At 45.6% G+C, this 21,317-nt stretch overlaps 1 protein-coding gene across 3 annotated transcripts; it reads right to left on the bottom strand.

Moving 5' to 3' along the window:
- Positions 1–1,146: 1,146 nt before the first annotated feature.
- On the bottom strand, positions 1,147–16,237 carry LOC147880089 (pentatricopeptide repeat-containing protein At3g53360, mitochondrial-like). 3 transcript variants are annotated; one of them, XM_087371901.1, is made up of 4 exons: positions 12,578–16,237; positions 2,423–2,691; positions 2,188–2,263; positions 1,147–2,085 (listed from the first exon to the last, which is right to left on the bottom strand). In XM_087371901.1, exon 1 carries the CDS (start codon positions 16,090–16,092, stop codon positions 13,786–13,788), a length of 2,307 nt encoding a protein of 768 aa, XP_087228027.1. In that variant the 5' UTR covers positions 16,093–16,237; the 3' UTR covers positions 1,147–2,085; positions 2,188–2,263; positions 2,423–2,691; positions 12,578–13,785. The 3 variants fall into 3 exon arrangements, with proteins under 3 accessions (XP_087228027.1, XP_087228026.1, XP_087228028.1); XM_087371900.1 differs by having other exon boundaries at positions 1,147–2,263; XM_087371902.1 differs by lacking the exons at positions 1,147–2,085; positions 2,188–2,263; positions 2,423–2,691 and adding an exon at positions 8,868–10,540.
- Positions 16,238–21,317: the final 5,080 nt, after the last annotated feature.

The following is a 21,317-nucleotide window of genomic DNA, read 5'->3' as shown; positions in this document are numbered from 1 at the left end:
TACCATTGGTTGCGTCGAGTACGGGGGGTCGCAATCCCCCGCCTCCTAGCCACGCATAACCTCCTTCAGCCCCTAGCAAAAAGCCGGCAGGACTGAAGGAGGGTCCATCTATTAGCCTATATATACCAAGGATCATATATGTATCCCATGCTTATGGGATTTCTCCCCAATAACCTGTCCACGTGTCATCACGCGCAGCATGCCCTTCATTAATCAACACCCACGAGGGGGTTTGGACCACACCAAGGCCCTTATTGGTCTTTATTTCCAACACCCCCGCATGGTCCAAACGCCACGAGTGAACTTTGACCAGCCAACAAATGCTGAACACCCTACTAAGGGCAGGATCACCCCAGAAACCTGACCACCCACACAGAGCTGAGTCAGCCAATCACAATTGCTGGAAAGTTCCCAAGGACTGACACAGGTCATCACTTCCCATGCCAGCCGCCATTTCGAGCCGCACACAACAATCGCAACAGTCCACGTTGCTTTCAATGCAGCCGCCGCTGTGAAGATCCACACAGTCCGCATGACGTTCCTGCTTTGATACCACTGTAGGGTAGCTGCCACATGGCAGCCTACCATTGGTTGTGTCGAGTACGGGGGGGTCCCAATCCCCCGCCTCCTGGCCACGCATAACCTCCTTCAGCCCCTAGCAAAAAGCCGGCAGGACTGAAGGAGGGTCCATCTATTAGCCGATATATGCCAAGGATCATATATGTATTCCATGCTATGGGATTTCTCCCCAATAACCTGTCCACGTGTCATCACGTGCAGCATGTCCTTCATTAATCAACACCCACGAGGGGGTTTGGACCACACCAAGGCCCTTATTGGCCTTTATTTCCAACACCTTTCTCTCTCCTTTCTCTCCTTCTCAGTGTGTGTGTGAGGCGTGCTATCTCTCTCTCTCATCCGTTCATTTCCGCTGCACTTCTCATAGGTCAATCATACAAATGTGGTGCTCAACAGTTTGAGTGATGCCATAGTCTTTGCTCATGGCCTCAAAAGTACTTTTGGCCCTTATCCACTAGACCCGAGTGACTGCATACAGCAATAACAATAGAGAATAAGACCCATTTGGCCTTACCCCTTCTAATCGCATTCTCTCAAGCATATGGAAAACAATTTCCCTCTCTCCGAGAAGGGCATATCCTGCCATGAGTGCACCCCACGAGAGACATCTCGAAGTGGCAGCTTGTCAAACGTTTCGGCACGCATTTCTCGGTCTTTTCCTATAGCTCCTATGCTGCCACAAGCTTTCAAGTTGCAAACAAATGAGACAGCATTTGGAGGAAGTCACTCTCATTTCATCTCTTCAAGACAGTTCAACGCATCTTTACCAAGCCCATGCTCAGGATATCCTGCCATTAGTGCACTCCACAAGACCTGATTTCGAATAGGCAGCTTGTCAAATGCTTCCCGTGCTGCTGCAAGGGAGCATCGTTTGGCATACATAACCCCTGGGACTGCCAACAAAAAGTTATCTCAAGCCCCTCTCTGACAATCTCAGCATGTATTTCTTGACCTCTTTCTGCATCTTTCAGCCTAATGTACACAATCCTCTTGCATTTTCTGGTAGAGGTTGAGGGCATGCTGTGATTCCCCACATTTAATATAACCCAAGATTCAACCAGCTTGTTGAAATACGCGAGGGTCACACATAATTTCAACTTGGACTAACATTAGGATGAGGTAGTTCTCAAGAGATCTGAGATTTTCCAGCCACTTTTGCACATGCAGGCATACAAATGCTTGGCATATGGTAGATTTTTCAATGTTATGCATCTATGGAAGATGTATGTAAAGATCTGAGGGCATTTATTCCAGAGACACGAGTGCCTCCTCTAAGCTTAGTCTTTCCCAGCCACTCTTCTCAGGCAGTCCTTGCACTCTAAACGCATTCAGCTTTACTCCAGACAAGAAGCCACCCTGGCCACAATCCTCCATCAAGCCATGGTCTTCATAATGACCAGTGGATGCTTTGGCATTTTTGTCCAGCATGTCTTTAACCCAACCTGGATCATGCCAGCCATCTATCCATAGGGACTCCTTGGTAATCTTATCCTGAAAATCCGAGACCTTGGGTTTGTATGTAGTAAAGATTCACAATAGACTCGCAAGATTAGCCAATTACACCTTTACCTGTGCAAATCCTTCAATTGAGACCTGTCACATACTTACTTTGCTCTCTCTGTTGTCCCACAGCTGGGAGGGATCATGAAGTACTGCTTCCATGGAAACTCAGTTCCCAATGCACCTGCAAAGCATGACCACGACTGCGAGAAGTGAGTACCAACCAAGTGCACACTGCCAGAAAATAACTTTTTGCCCAAGCCATAAAAATAAGGACACCCCTCCTGACCCGAATACACATCTGGATATGTAAATTTTTTATAGTTGCAAAGTACAGCAGTACCTGAACATGCATATCCATCGAACATGGGTCCTATATACTGGGGGGCTTGATTGCATGTGCAGATGAGATGCTGGCCAGTCAAAGTGTAGATCTCCACTACCAAAAACCCTGGGCCACACACTTGAGCGAGGATAGGACTACACGGTTTTGTTGCGGTTGCGTGAGATGTATGAGAACAATCTTTGCCTCCTATATATGTGCTTCTCATCGTTACGATGCTTGGAGAGTCAGTTTTTTTGAAATGTTCCACACTTTTGCTCCATTGGGACCTGCTCTCATGTCCAAGATGAGCACGTGCGCGCACACCTCTCTCTCTCTCTCTCTATATATATATATATATATACACACACACACACACATACACACTTTTTTTTTTGTAAAAGAGATATTTCCTTCAAGAAAATGTACATTCATAACTATCCATAGTGGAACAGCTACTACTCAAAACTAGAAACACTTCCAACTAGGCCTAAGGAAGGTCTCCAAGGGAATGAGCATCTTGAAGAGACCGAAACAAAGAAGATCACTAATAGGGAAACACATCCACTAAAGAGTGTTCATACAATCGAATAGTACGAGCACAATACAATGACCAAAGAGCCCAATAGCGACACTAGGAGAAGAAGTGATCATATACCTAGATGAGTCCAGGGACATGCCCAAACTCATCCTCTAAAAACACAACATAATGCAGTTTCAATCTCATGATAGTCACTCATAAGGTTGAAAACCATAAACTCCATCAAGCATAGAAGGGGCTAGCTACTATGACATCCCCACTAACGTCATCAGCGCCCAACACTGGATGTAGACCATAGTATAAACATATGCTCTCACACATATAAATCCACACATCCACACATACTTGAGCATCCATTTATAATCTTCATACTGAGTTACTGTCGGCACTCCAGAGGTGAAGGGCAGACTCACCCATGACAAAGGCTAGCACTAAAGGAGAAGGCTAATCAAAAGGTAGTCCAAAATCTCTTCATTCAAGCTACAACTGCTTGTGAAGACTTAAAGATTTTATTTTAGTCTCTCCCAAACGAGCATCTAAATGATAGGGCAACACACCACTTAAGATAGAAGTGATCATAGTCCGGAATAGCAGCATGTCTCCATAACAACCAAAATTGCTTGCCAAACGAAATCGAGAGAAAACGAGCTTGACGTCCTGTCATCAATCTGAAAAGAAATCACGAGGTAGAGGACGGGTCCAAAATAGATGTAAGACCATCTCCCATGGACGAGAACATGTGGGGCAAGCCGAAGAACAATGCGCTTGGCAACCAAGAAAGATCCCACTGGGAAAGCCCCAACCAAACAACACCCTAGGAAGAACCACTGCTTGAGAGGTAGCTTGCAGCGCCGAAGAAGAGTCTTCCACCCAAAAAGAGATTTATTTAGATGCCAAAACTGATTTCCGTGGTCCTTAATCCAAGGCTGTGGAAGCAATAAGTGATAGGCCTTCTTGGTAGAAAGATCCGCAAATGAAAAGAAAGAGTAACCAAGAATCTCACGATTAAACCTCCAATCCAATAAGGAGAGAGTCGAAAAACAGGCGAGGGGTAGGCTGAAAAGGTTGCAACAAGGTAGTACTAATGCGCCAAATAGATCTGTGATGCAAACGTAGACAATACTGTCTCATGGTCTGTGGAAAGGAAAGGGTGCAACCATGATCATCTATAACGTTGATGTGAAAAAAAAAAAGAAACACAAGACTATCCTCAGACAAACACAAAATGACTCAGTACTTTATTGCTGACCCCCATACAATCATATCCACTTCTTCAGAATCCAACTCTAGAGACAAAATCGTATCTTCAGGACTTCTTCGGGATCAGTACTATAATATGGTAGCTCTTAAGGTAGAGCCTATGCACCGACTTTCAGAGCGGGTATCCAAAGCACACAAGTAACAAGTCAACCTCCCACACAATCTGACTAGAACACACCCAGACTCTTTGAAAGAGGGGAGAGACTACACAGCCCGAAACAAACTGAACTTAAAACTGCATGCTTCCCCAAAAAAAACTCAGAAAGCAGTCAGCCTCAAACACTTTGAACCCACAGCCCACTGCTCAATGGCCAGCACGACTCCCAAGGCCACAAGCTGTTCAAAAGAAGAACTGGCGGATACCATCATCTGAAAACCTGCAGGTATATTCACCGTACAAACAGCCGTACAATTATATGTACGACAGCAGGCCCGTACAACCACACAGAAATCCGTACAGTCTGCATTTAATGACGACCATCTTCCGTACAGCTCGTGGAAGCCATCTTTAATGACCCGTACGTGCCTGTTCAACCTGTAATCAAGGCACCATACTACCAGTCCGTACTGATCGACGAAAACACCTCCGTACAATCTCGTACTGTAGCTCATACAAAACCTGCACTTCAGATTCCGTACCACCCGTACGGCTCTTTCCAGCCTTCATTCAACACACGCCATCCGATGCAAGGCTACGCTTGTTCCCAAAGCTCCCTTCTCATCACGTACTAGCCCGTATTCTTCATAGGCGCTCAGCCCTTCGTTTATGCACACAGCTTTTCGTACAGCTCGTCCGCCCTCCACCGACTCCTCCCTCTTCTCCTTTATCTGCAAGCCCCTAGACTCCACGTACCATGCTCGCTCATCAACCAGAAGCTTCCCTCTTCTATTACGTAGCCACATGTATGAGCACGATACCTTCTCAATCTGCCCAGCCACCTCAGCCTAATCTGCCACCTCACTAGTGACATTTTACCACTCTCCCATTTAAAAAATGCAAATATCCCCCCAAGGCACATTAAATGCACATTTTGAACCTTTAGTCACAGAATTCCCACACACATTAGCATGCACATTAAAGCTTGCATGCACCCCCGTACACACACATGAAAAGCCCCTTGACATGGGCACCAAAACACATCAAATTCCCGTAACATGCAAAACCACAGTGACTTAGGAAAATTAAAAAAAAAAACCCGTCATGACTTGACTTTCATGACCCCTAAAACATTTCACTTGACCACACACTGGACACCCTTGCTCTGGAAGTTTGGTACAACCACATTGCATTTCATCATCTCCCTGATAAGTCCCTGCAAAAAACTTTTAGTCTTTCAAGTTCAAAATAAAAAGGTCTTTTACATGTGCAGCCAGTTACATTGGGTTATTCACAACCCGCAATTTAACACTATCATGTGTTCAGTGTCTACCCTCATGCACAATCTATGTGGAGAAAAATATATACAGATTTTATCCTATCAACGTCTGCCACTGTAGAAACTTATGCAAGAACAGTGTGACAAGAAACGTTTGTAGATTTTGCCAAGCACTTCGTCTAGAAACGGGTTTTTAAAATATATTTTATATGAATTATATATAAAACATAAATAATTATCTTCAGATTCTCTCTCTCTCAAAAGAGATCTCAAATACACATATACACATTGAGCACTCTCAAAAGAGTCAAGACATAGGTGAAAACCTATACTAGGGGTTTCGCCCAATGCACTTGCATTTCACCCGTTTCGACGAAACGTTTTGTCTAGAAACGACGAAACGTTTCTAAGTGTTTTGCTTGCTAGAAACGTGTTTTTTGATTACATTGTGCAAGAAATACGCCTTTCGAAGCTATAAATGAGCCAAGGATGAGGAAAGACCTGACTCCAATGAAGACTCTGCAATTGTAGGGTGTTGCCAGAATTTGGAGGTCTACCAGACCATTGTATATAAGCTAGAAGTTGTTGCCAATCATGAATCAATCGAGAAGGGGAAGGACATTCTAGAATACGATTATTAAGTGACCAAAGATCACAGAAGAAATAGCCGCAACCCAATGGCCCAAAGCTTCTGTATGGCGAGAGGTGACCATACAAGACAGCGTAAGAGTCCATGGTTAACGCTGCTCCCAAAAGGTGGTCAAGAGTGTAGCCTTGCAGGCTAGCAAATGAGTGTGAAGATCAAGAATGTTCAAACCCCCATGCAGCTTAGGTGAACAACATTATTGCATTTGAGAAGGTGAAGTGACTACCGATCATGCTTGGTGCACCAAAAGCATTCCATGACCTTAATGATAAACTTTTGAATATCCTAAGAAGACCAAGGAATAGGGGGCAAATAAAACTCCACATAAGCCATGAGTATAGACTGCACAACTAATCTAACTTGCAGAACAGATTTTGCAGCACCACAAGTTTCTCTTGTGACAGAGAAATATGTCATCCAATAGGATAGCCTAAATGACGCACCACCTGATCAGACGAGAGCACTGGTCCAGGCCATAAGATGCTATGCCAATCACACTCACAAAGAGGCAAGAGTTTTGATTTACTGAAATTGGCCACATAAATGGAGCGCAAATATAATATGCATGGCATGAGCTTCTGAGTTTTGTAGGAAGAAAAAAGAATCATCAGCATAAGTCTGAGTGACAAAAGGTGCTCCTCCTGGAACCTCAATGCCATGCAAATCCTGCTGAGAAGCCAAGGCATCTATATAAATCAAAAGAGGATGAGTAGCAATTGCAAAAAGGAGAGCACTAAGAGAACATCCCTGTCGAACTGAGCAGCCTAAGGACCAAGAAGATGAGAGGGCATCAAATAAAAAAGGCAACTTGTTGTGCCCTCATCATATAGCTAGTAAGCCACATTTGCATCATTGGCCCAAAGCCCAACTGTCGCATAACTGCAGCAATATAATCCCATCTGATAGTGTCAAATGCTTTTTGAATGTCCAACTGCATGATGAGAACACCCTGATGATTGTATTTGGCATATTCTATGCCAATATAAGCATTTGCAATATTGTCCATGATCGGCCTACGAGACACAAAACCATATTGTGCAGGGTGTAATCCCATGTACAAAAAATGCGATATGTGCAAGACCAACATTTTGGAAATCAACTTGTACACCACATGCATCAAGCTGAATCTAACAAGGATTGACAGAGGGGCTTCTTTGGAATCAAACAAAGCAAGCCCTTTTTCCAAGATGAAGGTAGATGATCAGAAAGCCAAGCCCTATTAATCATGAACCAGAGAACAGGGCTCAGTTGATCCCAAAATTCAGCAAAAAGTTTCCACTGTCAAGCCATCCGAAACCCGAAGATTTAGAGCGCCCTAATTTGGATAGTGCGGCTTTCAATTCTAATCTGTAAAAGGCAATTCCAACTTATGTGCATCTGCCTGAGACAGAATTGGTCGAACATTTTGTAGAAAAATCCTCTAGGCATCAACCTCCACAAGCAGGGGAGGAGGTGGGGCTGCAAACATATCAGAAAAGGAGTTTTGCACCTCATCATCAAGCTGCTGCCTATTCATTGTCCATGTACCATTCTGGCGCAGCACATGATGCAAGGAATGCATGCAGCACAAGGCATGACGGATTTTGAAAAAAGGCCTTGGAAGAACAACTTGTATCTTGCATACCTTTCTGATTAGAGCGAAGCTGCCATTTTCTCAACTTGTGTTTATCATTGTCATACAACAACGAAGGGCATCCCTAAAAGTAGACTGGTCATCTATGGACAATTGGCTCTACTGCTGTACTATAGAAGTGAAGCTGTGCACAAGGGGAAGGAAAGGGGGGGGGGGGGCAAAAGCGTTGAACCAAAGCTTTTGCATCTACTACTTTGTGATGCAAATCCCCAAGATAGCATTTGCCATAATCTTCAATGAGATCTTGCACTCCCAAGGAGAAACGGTCACATGCCCAGTCCCCATCAATAGAAGCATGCAAAACTAGTCGACAAATGAGAGCCTTGACCATAATCTGAAAGGCTTGAAGCTTCACATAGCAATTATTCACCAGTAAAAGCCTTTTGCATGGCAATTGCACATCATGCACTGGTAGACCAAAATGTAGAGTCACAGAGACCGGAAGATAACCAGATAAGCGCAAGGCATAATCCAAATGCATGTCACAAGTAAAACCATCAAACTGAACTGCATGAAGCGTGTACCATCGATCCAAACGTGACCAATACTGAGTGAATGTATCATGATGGAAAGCCAATATCATTAGGCTTAAGGTGCTGCCATAAATCACAGGCCTGCAAAGTATCAACCATGAGTGCCTAGGCATTGCTTTCTCTTCCCATCATATGCGAACGATGTGTACTGCTATCCTCATTGCTAGGAGCATTATTAAAATGCTCACATACAAATGCATGATCTCTCCATGGATATTCAACCAAGCGATGCCACATTTCAGCCCGAACGGAAGACGTATAAGATGCAAAGATGGAAGCCAAACTCATAATTATCCCCATTAATGATGCATCTAACAATAAGATAACAACCAGTGCGGGTCATTATAAACCAACTGTGGCCATAAATCATTATGAACCAGCAGGCAACCCCTGAAAAAGAAGTCTGGCCAATATAAAAGATGTGAAAACCCGCAAAGAATCCTTCACAGCCCACGAAAGAATGCTAATTGTGCTCTTGCAAACAAACCACATGGAGCCTATGAGCAATAATATAATCCCAAAGTAGCCTCCATTCATTTATATTACAGAGGCCCAGAACATTATATGTGAGGCATATGTACATATTTATAAAAGAGTATGTGTGACATAACATCATTATTCCTGCATGGCCACACCAGATGGTGGTGGCGGACCGGCATATTCCTGCTATGCATTTCCCGGGTCATCGTCCAGAATAGGACTAGGAGAAGACGGAGGAAAGGCGGGATTATCCTACGACACAGCTGTCATGAAAGGTAAACAGAATGGATCTGCACGAACCACTGCAAACCAAAGTTTACCAACCCGAAATCCATCCACTGTTGCATTCTCTTTAGAGGATGATGCATTTTCCGTCGAATATTAGCCAATCTCCTTGGCTTGAAAACTTTTTTGAGTGATTGCTTCTCTGATGTTTTATCAGCCGCCTTGGAAGATGTGGCCTGCATTTTGGCTTTACACTTATCGTTTACCACTGGGGGAGAGGCATTCCCCGCACCTCTAGCACGTGGTGCAGCAGCAAGCTTTGACAAGGGCGCACAGCCGCTGGGGGAGGTTTCAGTTACACCTGTGGGCATTCGGACTGCATATGGCCAAATTTACCACATTCAAAACAAGAGCCTGTAAATTTGCCCCATTTCAGCCTAAAGAAAACTTGCCGGATGGCATGCCTTGCAAAGCCACATATGGAGGAATGCTTGTCAGTGTCCCATAGTACACAAAAGTGGTTGACATTGCCAGGAGCACATGGGGGACAAACGACTTTCCCCGAAGCTTCAGCCAAGTACGGCAATGTCGGCATACAATATAATGGCAAATCAACAACGTCAACCCATACTGGGCATATATGTCGGATAAGACTTCGATAATCCTTGGTAAGCATCCAAGGATACACATGCACCAATTGATTGCCAAAAAAGAGTGGAGACTTTATAGTTGTTGCTTATATTGGGCATCAATAAAAACGACTTCATAAAAGCTTCCATCTGCTTTATAGCAACCCTCAACAAGCAGCCCTTGAGCAAGGATTTCAACCATTACGCCACATCCCCTGCATCAGGCATATGACCTGGGAAAAACAAAACTACCGCTCCTTGAGCCAAGCTCATAACTGGTGCAAATAAAACCTGTCCCAGGACACAGACCTGGGACTCTAGGACAGGCTCATCACTACAAGCTTGATTGATGTCTGAAAATCCTTCCTGTAATGTATCCAGAAATGGTTGCAGCTCCAGTTTTGTGCATAACTGAGATATTTCTGCAAGCACTACGCTTGGGTTCATTCCTATTATGCTGTTGAGACTCCATTTGAAAAGGATTAGGCAAAGAGGACAAGAAAGAGAGCACACAGAAGAGGGGAGATATGGACAGAAAAGCAGCAAGATAAAAGAGATTATACGAGGATTGTAAGGGAGGAAAGGGAGGGCTAAACAGGCGGAACAGAAAGCAAACAATTGAACAGCTGAGGGTGAGTTATGAACAGGTGAAGGCAAGGAGTCAAAGCAAGCAAGCAGCAATAGACAATAAACCACACTCATGCACACCCACTCACACACCCTGTGAGAAACACAAGCAGCTCACAAAATAGGGTGGCAAAACAGAGAGAGAAGGGGCAGGAGACAGCCCCGAGGACAACAGCATCCCTGGAAGACCTGCACGCAGCCCGAGGAGATCAGAAAGTTAGGCAACTGCAGGCACGATGCAGATTAGCAGGTCCATATATATATATATATATATAGAGAGAGAGAGAGAGAGAGCCCTTCAATCAGTCACGCTGCTGCTGGACCTGCTAATCTGCTAATCTCTCTATATATATATATAGAGAGAGAGAGAGAGAGCAGGGTGGTGCTCCCCTCCATCCCCCTGTGAAGACTGCTCAGCCAGCCTCCCAGTGGGGGCTTTCAGCCCTTTTAAGCTCCCGCCAAGGCCCTTCAATCAGTCACGCTGCTGCTGGACCTGCTAATCTGCATCGTGCCTATTGAGGTCACATGCACGCACCTGCAGTCATGTATGCTAGCCCCTTTTGGGCAGGAGATCTCAGTGTTGCAGATTGGAGACGAGTAGAGAGGTTACAGATCATCATGTTCTCCAGATTGATCAGAGCGAAGCCCACGGTACCGCATCAGATTACGTTCGCAGAGTTCGGAGCTACACCCCTAGCGCTAGATGCAGCATTTCAGTCAGTTACATACTTGCATAGGATCAGGGCGCTCGGAGACTCAGCAGCAGGCAGAGCACGATTACCGTGGCTAGCACTGACATCCTCGCAGATGTTAGCGGAGAGAGGTCATACTTTTTGTTGGTACCACACACTCTCCACATGGCTCACCTCGCTGGGCTTGGATATGGATAGGCTGCCACCATTTCGATACAGCATAGATGCCCCTCGCCTCCCTCTCACTCGACATGAGCTCAGCCAGGTTATCAGGGCAGATTTGTTGCAGCTACACACGTTTCGCACTTGGGTTCATCCCACGGAGCTTCCTACGAAGATGGCCACATATCGTGACCATTTTCTCAGGATTTCAAAGGATGGCTTCATCATATCCCCAGGATATATCGGCGTTCATATGTCGCACTCACTCAGGATTGCCTTGGGCCAGCTCAGGGTATCTTCCCACAGATTAGACGTTGAGACCGGCAGGATGCGTCGTACAGCTACCGGACATAGACCCAGGCGAGAGACTAGGATATGCCCTTGTTGCACTATGGGGGAGGTGGAGACTGAGGAGCACTTTGTTTGCAGATGCCCTTTATATTATGAGATCCGTGGCAGATTTCACTGTTTATTTGGGCACGGATTTGGACCTCTCTCTCGGATTATGGAGTATGAGGATCAGTATTGCTTAGCGTTGTTCATCAGGGAGATCACCAGATACAGAGAGAGATTCCTCAGAGAGCACCGTCGCATCCCTGCCAGAGACCTGGTTATTCATGAGGAGCAGGACGAGGCGCAGGACCATGAGCACAGAGATAGCCCATCTTGCCAGAGAGCACCGATGGTTCCACCCCGAGGATGTACATATGACATGATCCGGCAGCACCGCAGGATGATCTTACACAGAGGCCGTACCCGTCGCTTTATTTCTAGACGACGGAGGATGATGGCAGATTTTCGGAGGAGATTACTCCATGGAGACTTGGCACCGCCAGCAGCCCATTTGACACTTGCCCAGATCTTCACACTCATGGCAGGAGGCATGGTCGATGGCCATGACTTCCATCATTTCTTTGGATCACAGACCCCTTAGGGAAGACGATGTTCCTCATATTTCATATTTTACATTTTGTATCTAAGCATTTTTGGTACTCTATTTCATTTCATTTTGTATCCAGGATTTTTGTAGCCATTTTTGGCATCTTAGCGGTATTACGATGAGGCCACCTAGTTGGCGCATCGTTGATGATGTATTTTCCTTTCGGATGATTTTGTGTCCCATAGGCCATGTATGGCCTTCCGTGGACCTTTAATAAAATTTCTTTCTTTCTTTCTTTCTTTCTTTCTCTCTCTCTCTCTCTCTCTCTCTCTCTATATATATATATATATATATATATATATGTATCAATCATATTGAGGTTAAGCTTTTTAAGATGTCCCCTCCTTGAATTATACTTAGCCAGTTACCTGAAAATGAGAACATAAACATTGAAGAGGGGACACATCATTGAGTTATAACCATCGCTCCCACCTGAGAGAGTATTTTCTTGTTTCTTGGTTTGCCTTGGAAAGGACGAGTGCAATTGACTGTATACCACTTGCCCAATTTGGCCCACCTCTTGAAAAGTGGCTCCTGCAGACTCAGGCAACTCTGAAGTCTGCCCGGCTGACCTGGCAGATTGCTCAATTTTTAGCCAACAACTGGCTCCTACTGCTGCTCCTGCTGCTCCTGACTACATGGAACCCCTGCTTGTGCATAGACCCCTGCTTGTGCATAGATTTCTGCTTTTTGGCCAACTAGCGGCCCCTACTGCTGCTCCTGCTATTGGTCCAGGTGGCAGCACTGCTACTGTGAGGGTCTGATCTGTTGCTGTGCAGACACTGCCGCTGTATGTGCCGTACTTTGTTGCTGTCCTGGCTGCATGGAAGCTTCCCCAAGATCATATTTTCTAGTGATAGACTTGTGTGACCTCAGCTCGGTTTATATGGCTCGTTAGACAGCCAATGGCTGGTCCTACCCTCCCCTACTGTCACCCCTGAGATGGCAGCTTGAGCCCATGCATGGTTGTGACTGAAGGCAGAAACATATAAGATGAGCGGGTCCTCATCATAGCATCTCCTTGGGGCCCCTTTTGTGTGGCTAGGCAGATTGCTGTGATGGCAGCCCTGCATCCCAAGTTGCCACCTCTTTGCCTGACAGCTGTACTGGTTTGCATCAGTTTCTGAGAAGGATAAACATTGAATGGGTAGCCAACCTATGGCAGCAACAATTCGAATTACATTGGGTAGAGCAGAGTTATTTTCGTGTGGGGAGCCATTACATTACTGTTGTTGAAATAGCAGATATCAAATCACCAATAATCCGCACAAGAGCAAGTTACAGCCTTTATAACATGGATCTGATATGCATCCCTAATGACATTAGTAATCTTAATATGACCATTTCTGAATGACAGATGTGGCATACTTGAAGAGTCTTGATGATAAAAAGAGGTATCAGAGGGGGTGTGCTAATAAGGCCAAAAGTAATAGCCATCTTCTCACTATGACAACATTGCTTATGTAGCTTCTCAAAAAGCCCTGAAGCGCAAGCCTCATCTTAGAGAGAGATCCTGCCTCATCCATCTGCCCATACAACCTCTGTAACTCAGCATAAATCTCATCTTTTTGTTCGCGTGATTGATGATCATCAAAAAATTCGTGCACTCTACCCTTAACCTCAATTAGGCTGCAATCTGGTTATCTAATTAAATTCTCATCCGTCATTGTATGTAGTACATTTGCTGCATCAGGCTCCAGGCCAGCTGTTGCATACATGCTTGAGAGCATTAGATATGGGGAGGCAGTCTCTGGATCTAATTCCAACACATGGTTTGCAGCACGTTCTGCTTGCTCTAAGCTGATCTGGTTTCTACACGCACTAAGCAAGGCTGTCCACGACACAGCATTGGGTTGCAGTGGCATTTTATTGATCCAAACCTCAGCCTCGTCCAACCGTCCAGCTCTCCCATATGCATCAATCATGCAGTTAAAGTGATCCACAGTGGGTGTGATACCATAGTCGTCGTTGATGGATACGAAGTACTGACAACCCTCATCAACCAAACCAGCATGGCTACATGCAGAAAGAACACCTACACAGGTGACTTTATTTGGAATTATCCCTTCCTGTTGCATTTGATCAAAGAGAAGGAGAGCTTCACTGCCCTGTCCATTCTGCGCATATGCAGAAATTACTGTATTCCATGTGATCACATCCCGTTCTAAAATTTTGTCAAGCATCCTTCTTGCATCCTCTAAGCTTCCACACTTTGCATACATGCTGACAAGGGCATTCACCACCACAGCATCTGATTGAAGTCCAATGTTCATGATTGCAGCATGCAGCAGCTTGCCTTCAGCTAGGGCTCCAATGCTGGCGCATGCATCAACAATGCTAGTGAAGGTCACATGGTCTGGCCTTACACCAACCTGCTGCATTAGATCAAAAAGCTGAAGGGCTGCCTTGCTCTGCCCATTCTGAACGCAGGCCTCAATCATTGCAGTAAAAGAGACAACACTATGATCTGCCATCATGTGAAAGACCCTTTGAGCCTCACTTAGAATACCACACTTTCCATACATGTTGATAAGGGCAGTCCCAATATAAATGTCTACCTCGAATCCACCATCAATTATGTAAGCATACAAATCCATGCCTTTGGACAAGGTTGCTGGAATAGTACATAGAGACAAAAGGTTTGCGAAGATGAATCTGTCCGGAATCACCCCTTCATGAAGCATTTCATCAAAGAGCTGAAAGGCCTCATTACCGTGTCCAATCTGCACATATGCTGCGATCATGGCACTCCATGACATCAAATCCCGCTTACATAGTCTATCAAAAACTTTCTGTGCTTCTTCTAGATAGCCACACTTGCCATACATGTTCACAAGCGCATTTCCCACATCAACACACATGTCGAATCTCTTGTAGACAATGCACATATGCATGTCCTTACCTTCAGATAGGGCTGCCTGGCTGGCACATGCATCAATAACGCTGACTATTGTGACCTTGTCTGGGATCACTCCATCCTGCAACATTTGACGGAAAAGCTGAACAGCATTTGCGACCTGTCCACACTGGGTGTATATTACAACCATGGCAGTCCAGGTTACAACATCTCTGATTGGCATTTTGTCAAAGAGTTTTCGAGCATCTACCAAGCACCCACACTTAGCGAGCATGTGGATGATGGCAGTGCCCACCACAACATCTGAATCCAGTCCAATGCTTACAATGCGTACATACATTTGTTTAGCATGCACTAGGGCCTGCTGGCTCGAGTATGCAGAAACTACACTGACAAAGATAAACTTGTCTGGTATAATACATTCCACCTGCATTTGGTTAAAGAGAGTTAGGCCTTCCTTTCCCTGCCCATGTTGAGCATATGCTACCATTAAGGCAGTCCACAAGACCACATCTCTCTGGGTCATTTGATCAAATACCTTCCTGGCATCGTCCAGGCTTCCACGTTTACTATACATATTAACAAGGGCAGTCCCCACCACCATATCGGATTCAAAGCTACTGCTTGCAATGCGGGCGTGCATCCATTTGCCTTCTGCAAGGGACTCTTTGTTAGAGCACGCGGAAAGAATGTTTATTACAAGAAATTTATCTAATAGCACCCCTTCATAGTGCATTCGTTCAGAGAGGTGGAGAACCACCTCGTCCCACCCACGCAAGGCATATGCTCTGATTAAGAAGTTCCATGAGAATCGATCACGTTGGCGCATTCTGGCAAACAATGAATGCGCATCCTCTACTGCTCCACAATTCCCATACATCTGTACAAGCAAGTTACCTAAAAATACGTTTTGTTCAAGGCCGCTTGTGATGATCTGGCTATGGGCAAGTTTACCAGCAGCCAAGGTCTTTGCATTACCACACCACTTCAAGAGGGAAGCGAAGGACGAAGAATCGAGGCCTTTCAAGCACGGTCGTTCTTCGAAAATTTCTCGGGTCCTCGAGAGTTTTAAATGTGTGCAGGTGTTCATGAGAGTGGCAATTTCCTGTCCGCATTCTGTGCATGCGCGTAAGGGGAATGAAACCAGCCTATTCCAGAGAAACCCAGCTCAATAGTGGCCTAGGGAATCTCTGGTACAGAGGGTAACAGCCAAGTAGGGGGACTATGTAACCAATGAATCCCTCGCGGAGTGAATGTGTAGAAAACTCCTGCACGCCAAGCCTTGCAAAAACATGTGCGCCTCGCAATAGTCGCCCTAGAGCCCAGCATCCGGCGCTCCTAGGTTCAGCGCAGGGTGTAAATGATATCCTGCCAGAGAGCAACCCAAGTAGCCGAGGGTGGAACCGGAAGCTCACCCATCACCAAACTACAGCGAACAACCCAAATGTTACACACTGGCTACTACCTCCCACACGCTATCCTTCTAAGGGGAATGAGGATATGTGCTATCAAGAGGATCCCCCTCGTGGAGCTCTATCCTCTAAATGCTCTGACCTTGCATCTGGTAAGCTGGGGAGACCTCATCAATTTGGAACGTGTGGCCTCCCTCAGGTGTAGTCCCTCTAAAGGCTCTGCATGTGGGACAAAATTTTGAGGGCTCCCATCCAAATCCTCACTCCGCTGCGACAACTCCAAAGGCAGTGAGGGATCATCTCCAAAACTCCAGCAAAGCAGCAGAGTGACACTGCCCCTCCACCCACATCTACTACAACCATGGGCCTATTCGCAAGCCGCTGTGGGCGGCCAGCCAGAAGAAGTAGGAGATCTTCCTTGGCCACAAATTGGATCAAAGGTGAGTCCAAAACTTGGACTCGAACTCCTCCCTGCAACGGGATTGAGCACGGATGAGGCCACCTGCTAATCTCTGCGAGACCCTATGTAGGCTCCTCATCATGGGGGAACCCTTCCTTGTAAGGGGGTCCCTGAGAAGATCCATATGTGTGATTGCTGCCACTGCCCCCTCCCGTGCATGGGATGTTCTTGAGAAGCCGTCGCTGTAAGAGGAGCTTCCAAGGCTCTGCACCAGGGGTGAGGCCGCGCACAACCAAATGGCCCTGGAGGGCTCTGCTATGCATCTCCGAATCAATGATACCCAAGCCTCCCGATGCATGTGGCATGATCACTGTCTGCCAAGCAACCCGAGCTCCGGTATTCCACGTGCCGTCCGATCCTGGCCAAAGGAAATTCCGAACCAAATGTCGGAGCTGTCCAATGCACCCTCTATGAAAACACCAGCAGGAGGCAATGTACTAGGACATGAACATGGAGAATGCTAGTTGGCTACTTTGCTCCATGCTCCCCACCTAGGGGGGTCACTAAGAAATACATAAGATAGCATGTGCGATCAATGGAAGGGGATTTATATTTTTATGGAGTTATAGGAAATCTACATGCATAAGGGGTTTTAATACCCCTTGATCGCACGTGCAATATAGAGTTCATAGTGCCCCCCCTGGGGCTCCCCACATCCAACTCTCATCCGCCCAACTCCTCCCCAGCTCTGCAATTTGGCTACTTTGCTCCACACTTCCTTCTTCCAGCTCTCATCTACTCATCTGCTCCCCTGCTCATCCTCTACACTGCTCACTCACTCTTTTCACCTCTTCATCATCGCCATGCCAGGAACCAACCCACTTTTCTACCCCCCATATCAATGTGATCCCCATCTTATCTACTTTAGTGTACAAGTCCATTGTGTTGCACTCAACAAGAATTGAAATGCCTACTCTTGTGCATAGTCTTTGTATTCTCATTGGCTCCCCAAACATCTCCGTGTCATCACCTTAGATGGCATGCACATAGCTTACCTTTTTCTAGCTATCTTCTATGGATACCTAGAGACATTGATGAAGGGCAAAATATTTTTATGACACAGTTTTATGACTATCATTGTCAGCTCCATATTTTGATGCTTGCAACTGTGCATGGTCTTCAGCTTCTCAAAATCTTCATGTCTCCTCCATCAATGCCCCATAAATTCAAACGTAGCACGTTGGCCTTTGTGAATATGATAATGTATTGTTGTCTATCAGCAAGCCTCAATTGTTGGGCAATTTGATGTAATTAGGATAGAGGCTATGGGACACATGAGTGCATATGTGGACATGTGTGTGTATGTACCTAGATTTGATAAGTAATAGTCACTATATGGTGGAGAGTTGGCTAAGTCATGGATGGTGGAGGGTTGGCTAAGGCTACCAATGGATCTCATCCATGAGGTTGAGAGCTTTCATACTTGCCTTTATATAAGGCTTTTCTACTTGAATAACGATATCATTCTTGTGTGCTTTTTTCACATTCTACCCTCCTTGAGCTCTCTCACTCCTCACCCACCAAATCCAATAGTTGGTATCACAACAGTATGACCCGCCTTGAGCTTCTAGCCTTCTCATCATCATCTTCTTCCTTATCTTCACCTTCTTTCCCCTTTCAGTCCCAAATTTCAAACTGCTTGTTCTCCTACCTAGAAGCCCCATTCCCCACCAAACTTGGGCATCCTTTTCCCCTCCCATAGGTGCACTTTCACCTTAGAGGACTTCAGGAAATTTCGCTTCTACTGCTCCTAAGGACCTACTTTCTACCCTACAAGATTATTCACAATGTGGCTTGCATAGATCAAATTTCATTAAATCCTTTGAGCTACAATTGGAAGATAGTATAATATGCTTTTTGTTCAAATTTGAGCTTGATTGGACTATATGTTGACTAGAAATCGTCAAAAAATCAATTGAGATTGAAGCTACTGGCTATGGTGACCTGAAGTGAATTTCCACCCATCCTCTAGTGTGGACACTGTCTGTTATATTTACTTTGTTTCTACACAAAAATCCCCTATTTGTGATTGTATGTATTTTAGCCTCCAAGTTGTTGCTATCTCTGCATGCCAATTTGATAGTTTTTGGAGTTGTTCATGCTTCATGTGTTGAGGAGCATTTTCTTGACCACTAAACCCCAAGATTTTTGCATCAAATTTTGGTTTGTAGGGGATTAGACACTTTTTAATTATGGTAAGTGTAGAAGTGAGTAGGATAGAATAGATGCATCTTAGAAGAGGAGTGAGAGCACAAGATGCAAACCAAAAGTGTTGTTCTCATAGATTGTGAGAGAGGAGACTCTCTCTTATAGAAATGGGAGAGGGTGGCGTAGATCAAAGGCACCTTCCCTACATCAGTGGCAATTAGCCCCTACATCAGTGGGACTAGCCTAAATCAAAGGAACCTCCCATGTGGGGGTCTTTGTGCTTACATCATCACTTAGGTCACACACTAAACACGTCATAGCACTAGATATACTTCTACAACACACACACACACACATGTGACTCCCCTAGATGCACACATGCACCATAGAGCAAGCCCTTAACCATACTTATCCCAACATACCCCCCCTCAAAGATTTGCCTCTTGTAATCTCAAGGATTCATCTAGTCGCATAGTTTCTCATGCCATCTCATGGTGGTCAAGGATAAATCTATGGCTAGGATCTCATGCTAGCAAAGGTGCCCAAGGGTCAAGGTTTACAAAACTGGGATAGATCAAACAGATATCACATGGCCTACATCATATGGTGACCAGAGGTGATTTACAAAAGACAAAACACATGACATTCTTTTTGGAGTACTACTCCAGGCAAAGAACCTCAAAATTTGACCAAGTGATGATTGTTAGATATCAATGCTCCACTCTCGTGTAACTACGTGGGAACCAGCTAACTCTACTTGTAAGCCCCCCATATGAGGAGAAGGCATATGAGTAGCTCGGTTATCTGGTAGGTCCTGGTTTGGACACCAGATGGGGGCCATGTGTGGCTTGATGGCTGGACGGCAGATAGAGTTGGCACACTGTCAACTAGGCTACATGCAAGTACGGGAAGGTATCCCATGACTGACCGCACTGAGGGTAGACGGAGCATTTCCCGAGGTAGCCCACTCTCGGGTTGCAGGGCCCGTTTGGAGCCCCAGATGGCCCCAGATGCTCTATTTTGTGCCAGGTTCTATCGTGTGGTCGGTGGCCTATTTCGGGACTAACCCCCAGTCGGCTGTTTTGGGCGGACTGGGTCGGTCACCCAATTGGGTCTAACCGACTACGAGTGGTGGCTATATAAGAGCAAGCCCATGAAGCCCATTTCATCACTGGCTATAGCAACCCTGATTCCTTAGCATCCAGCCTCCGTCCTCTACTGTTTCCAGCATGCCATCGAAGCTCCTCACACAGGGTGATGATAGGTGGATGGAGGCTATGCAATCAGAGTATGGCTCCATAATGAAGAACAACACTTGGGACCTTGTGGATCGACCACCAAAACGCAAGGTAATTGGCACCAAGTGGGTGTACAAGACTAAGTACAAGTCCGACGGCACGTTGGATAAGTACAAGGCTCGGCTCGTGGTAAAAGGATTCGCACAGGTACATGGTTTTGATTATCAGGATACTTTTGCTCCCACAGCTTGACTAACCACAATTCACAGTGTTTTGGCTTTAGCAGCACACGGAAGTTGGCCCATGTTTCAGATGGATGTAAAATCTGCCTTTCTGAATGGAGATCTCAAGGAGGAGGTATACGTGGAACAATCACCAGGTTTTGTGATCCTCGGTTCAGAAGGTAAAGTCTATAGACTGAAGAAGGCACTTTACGGGCTGAAACAGGCCCCACGAGCATGGTACCAACGGATTGATGCCTACTTTTTGCAAAACGGGTTCAGGAGGAGCCCATCTGATGCAAATTTGTATATCTTCAGATAAGGCGGGAGGTCACATACAAAGTAGTTGCTAGGAAGAGAGTTTGAAATGACAAACCTCGGATTGATGCATTTCTGTTTGGGGATTGAAGTTTGGCAAGAGCCAAAACGGATCTTCATTTCACAACTGAAGTATGCTGGAGAGATACTGAAGTCATTTGGCATGGGTAAGTGCAAGACAGTTGGTACCCCTATGGAGGTTGACATGAAGCTCTCAAACGAGGATTCATCACCACTAGTGGACAAAGCGAAGTACAAAAGGCTTGTGGCAAGCTTGATTTACTTGTGCAACACGCGGCCAGACATCAGCTTTGTGACTAGTGTATTAAGCAAGTTTTCCAATAAGCCCCAGGAGAACCATTGAAGGGCAGGGATGCGGGTGCTGAAATACATCAAAGGCACACTTGATTATGGCATCACCTATACCAAGGGCAACGTCTTGACCAGATTCTCTGACTCAGATTGGGCAGGAGACGTGGACATCACGAGATTAGTGACAGGTTACTGTATCTCACTTG

Source organism: Dipteris shenzhenensis, chromosome 33 (assembly GCF_047967505.1).
Source record: "Dipteris shenzhenensis isolate YYH24624 ecotype China chromosome 33, Dip_SZ_1.0, whole genome shotgun sequence".
Taxonomy (NCBI): domain Eukaryota; kingdom Viridiplantae; phylum Streptophyta; class Polypodiopsida; order Gleicheniales; family Dipteridaceae; genus Dipteris; species Dipteris shenzhenensis.
The sequence above is the reverse complement of the archived record's forward strand: the minus strand, read 5'-3'. Positions and strand labels throughout refer to the sequence as shown.

Excerpts from the sequence above, each read along its gene's own strand:
- LOC147880089 (XM_087371900.1), bottom strand. The coding sequence starts at position 16,092 with ATGAACACCTGCACACATTTAAAACTCTCGAGGACCCGAGAAATTTTC.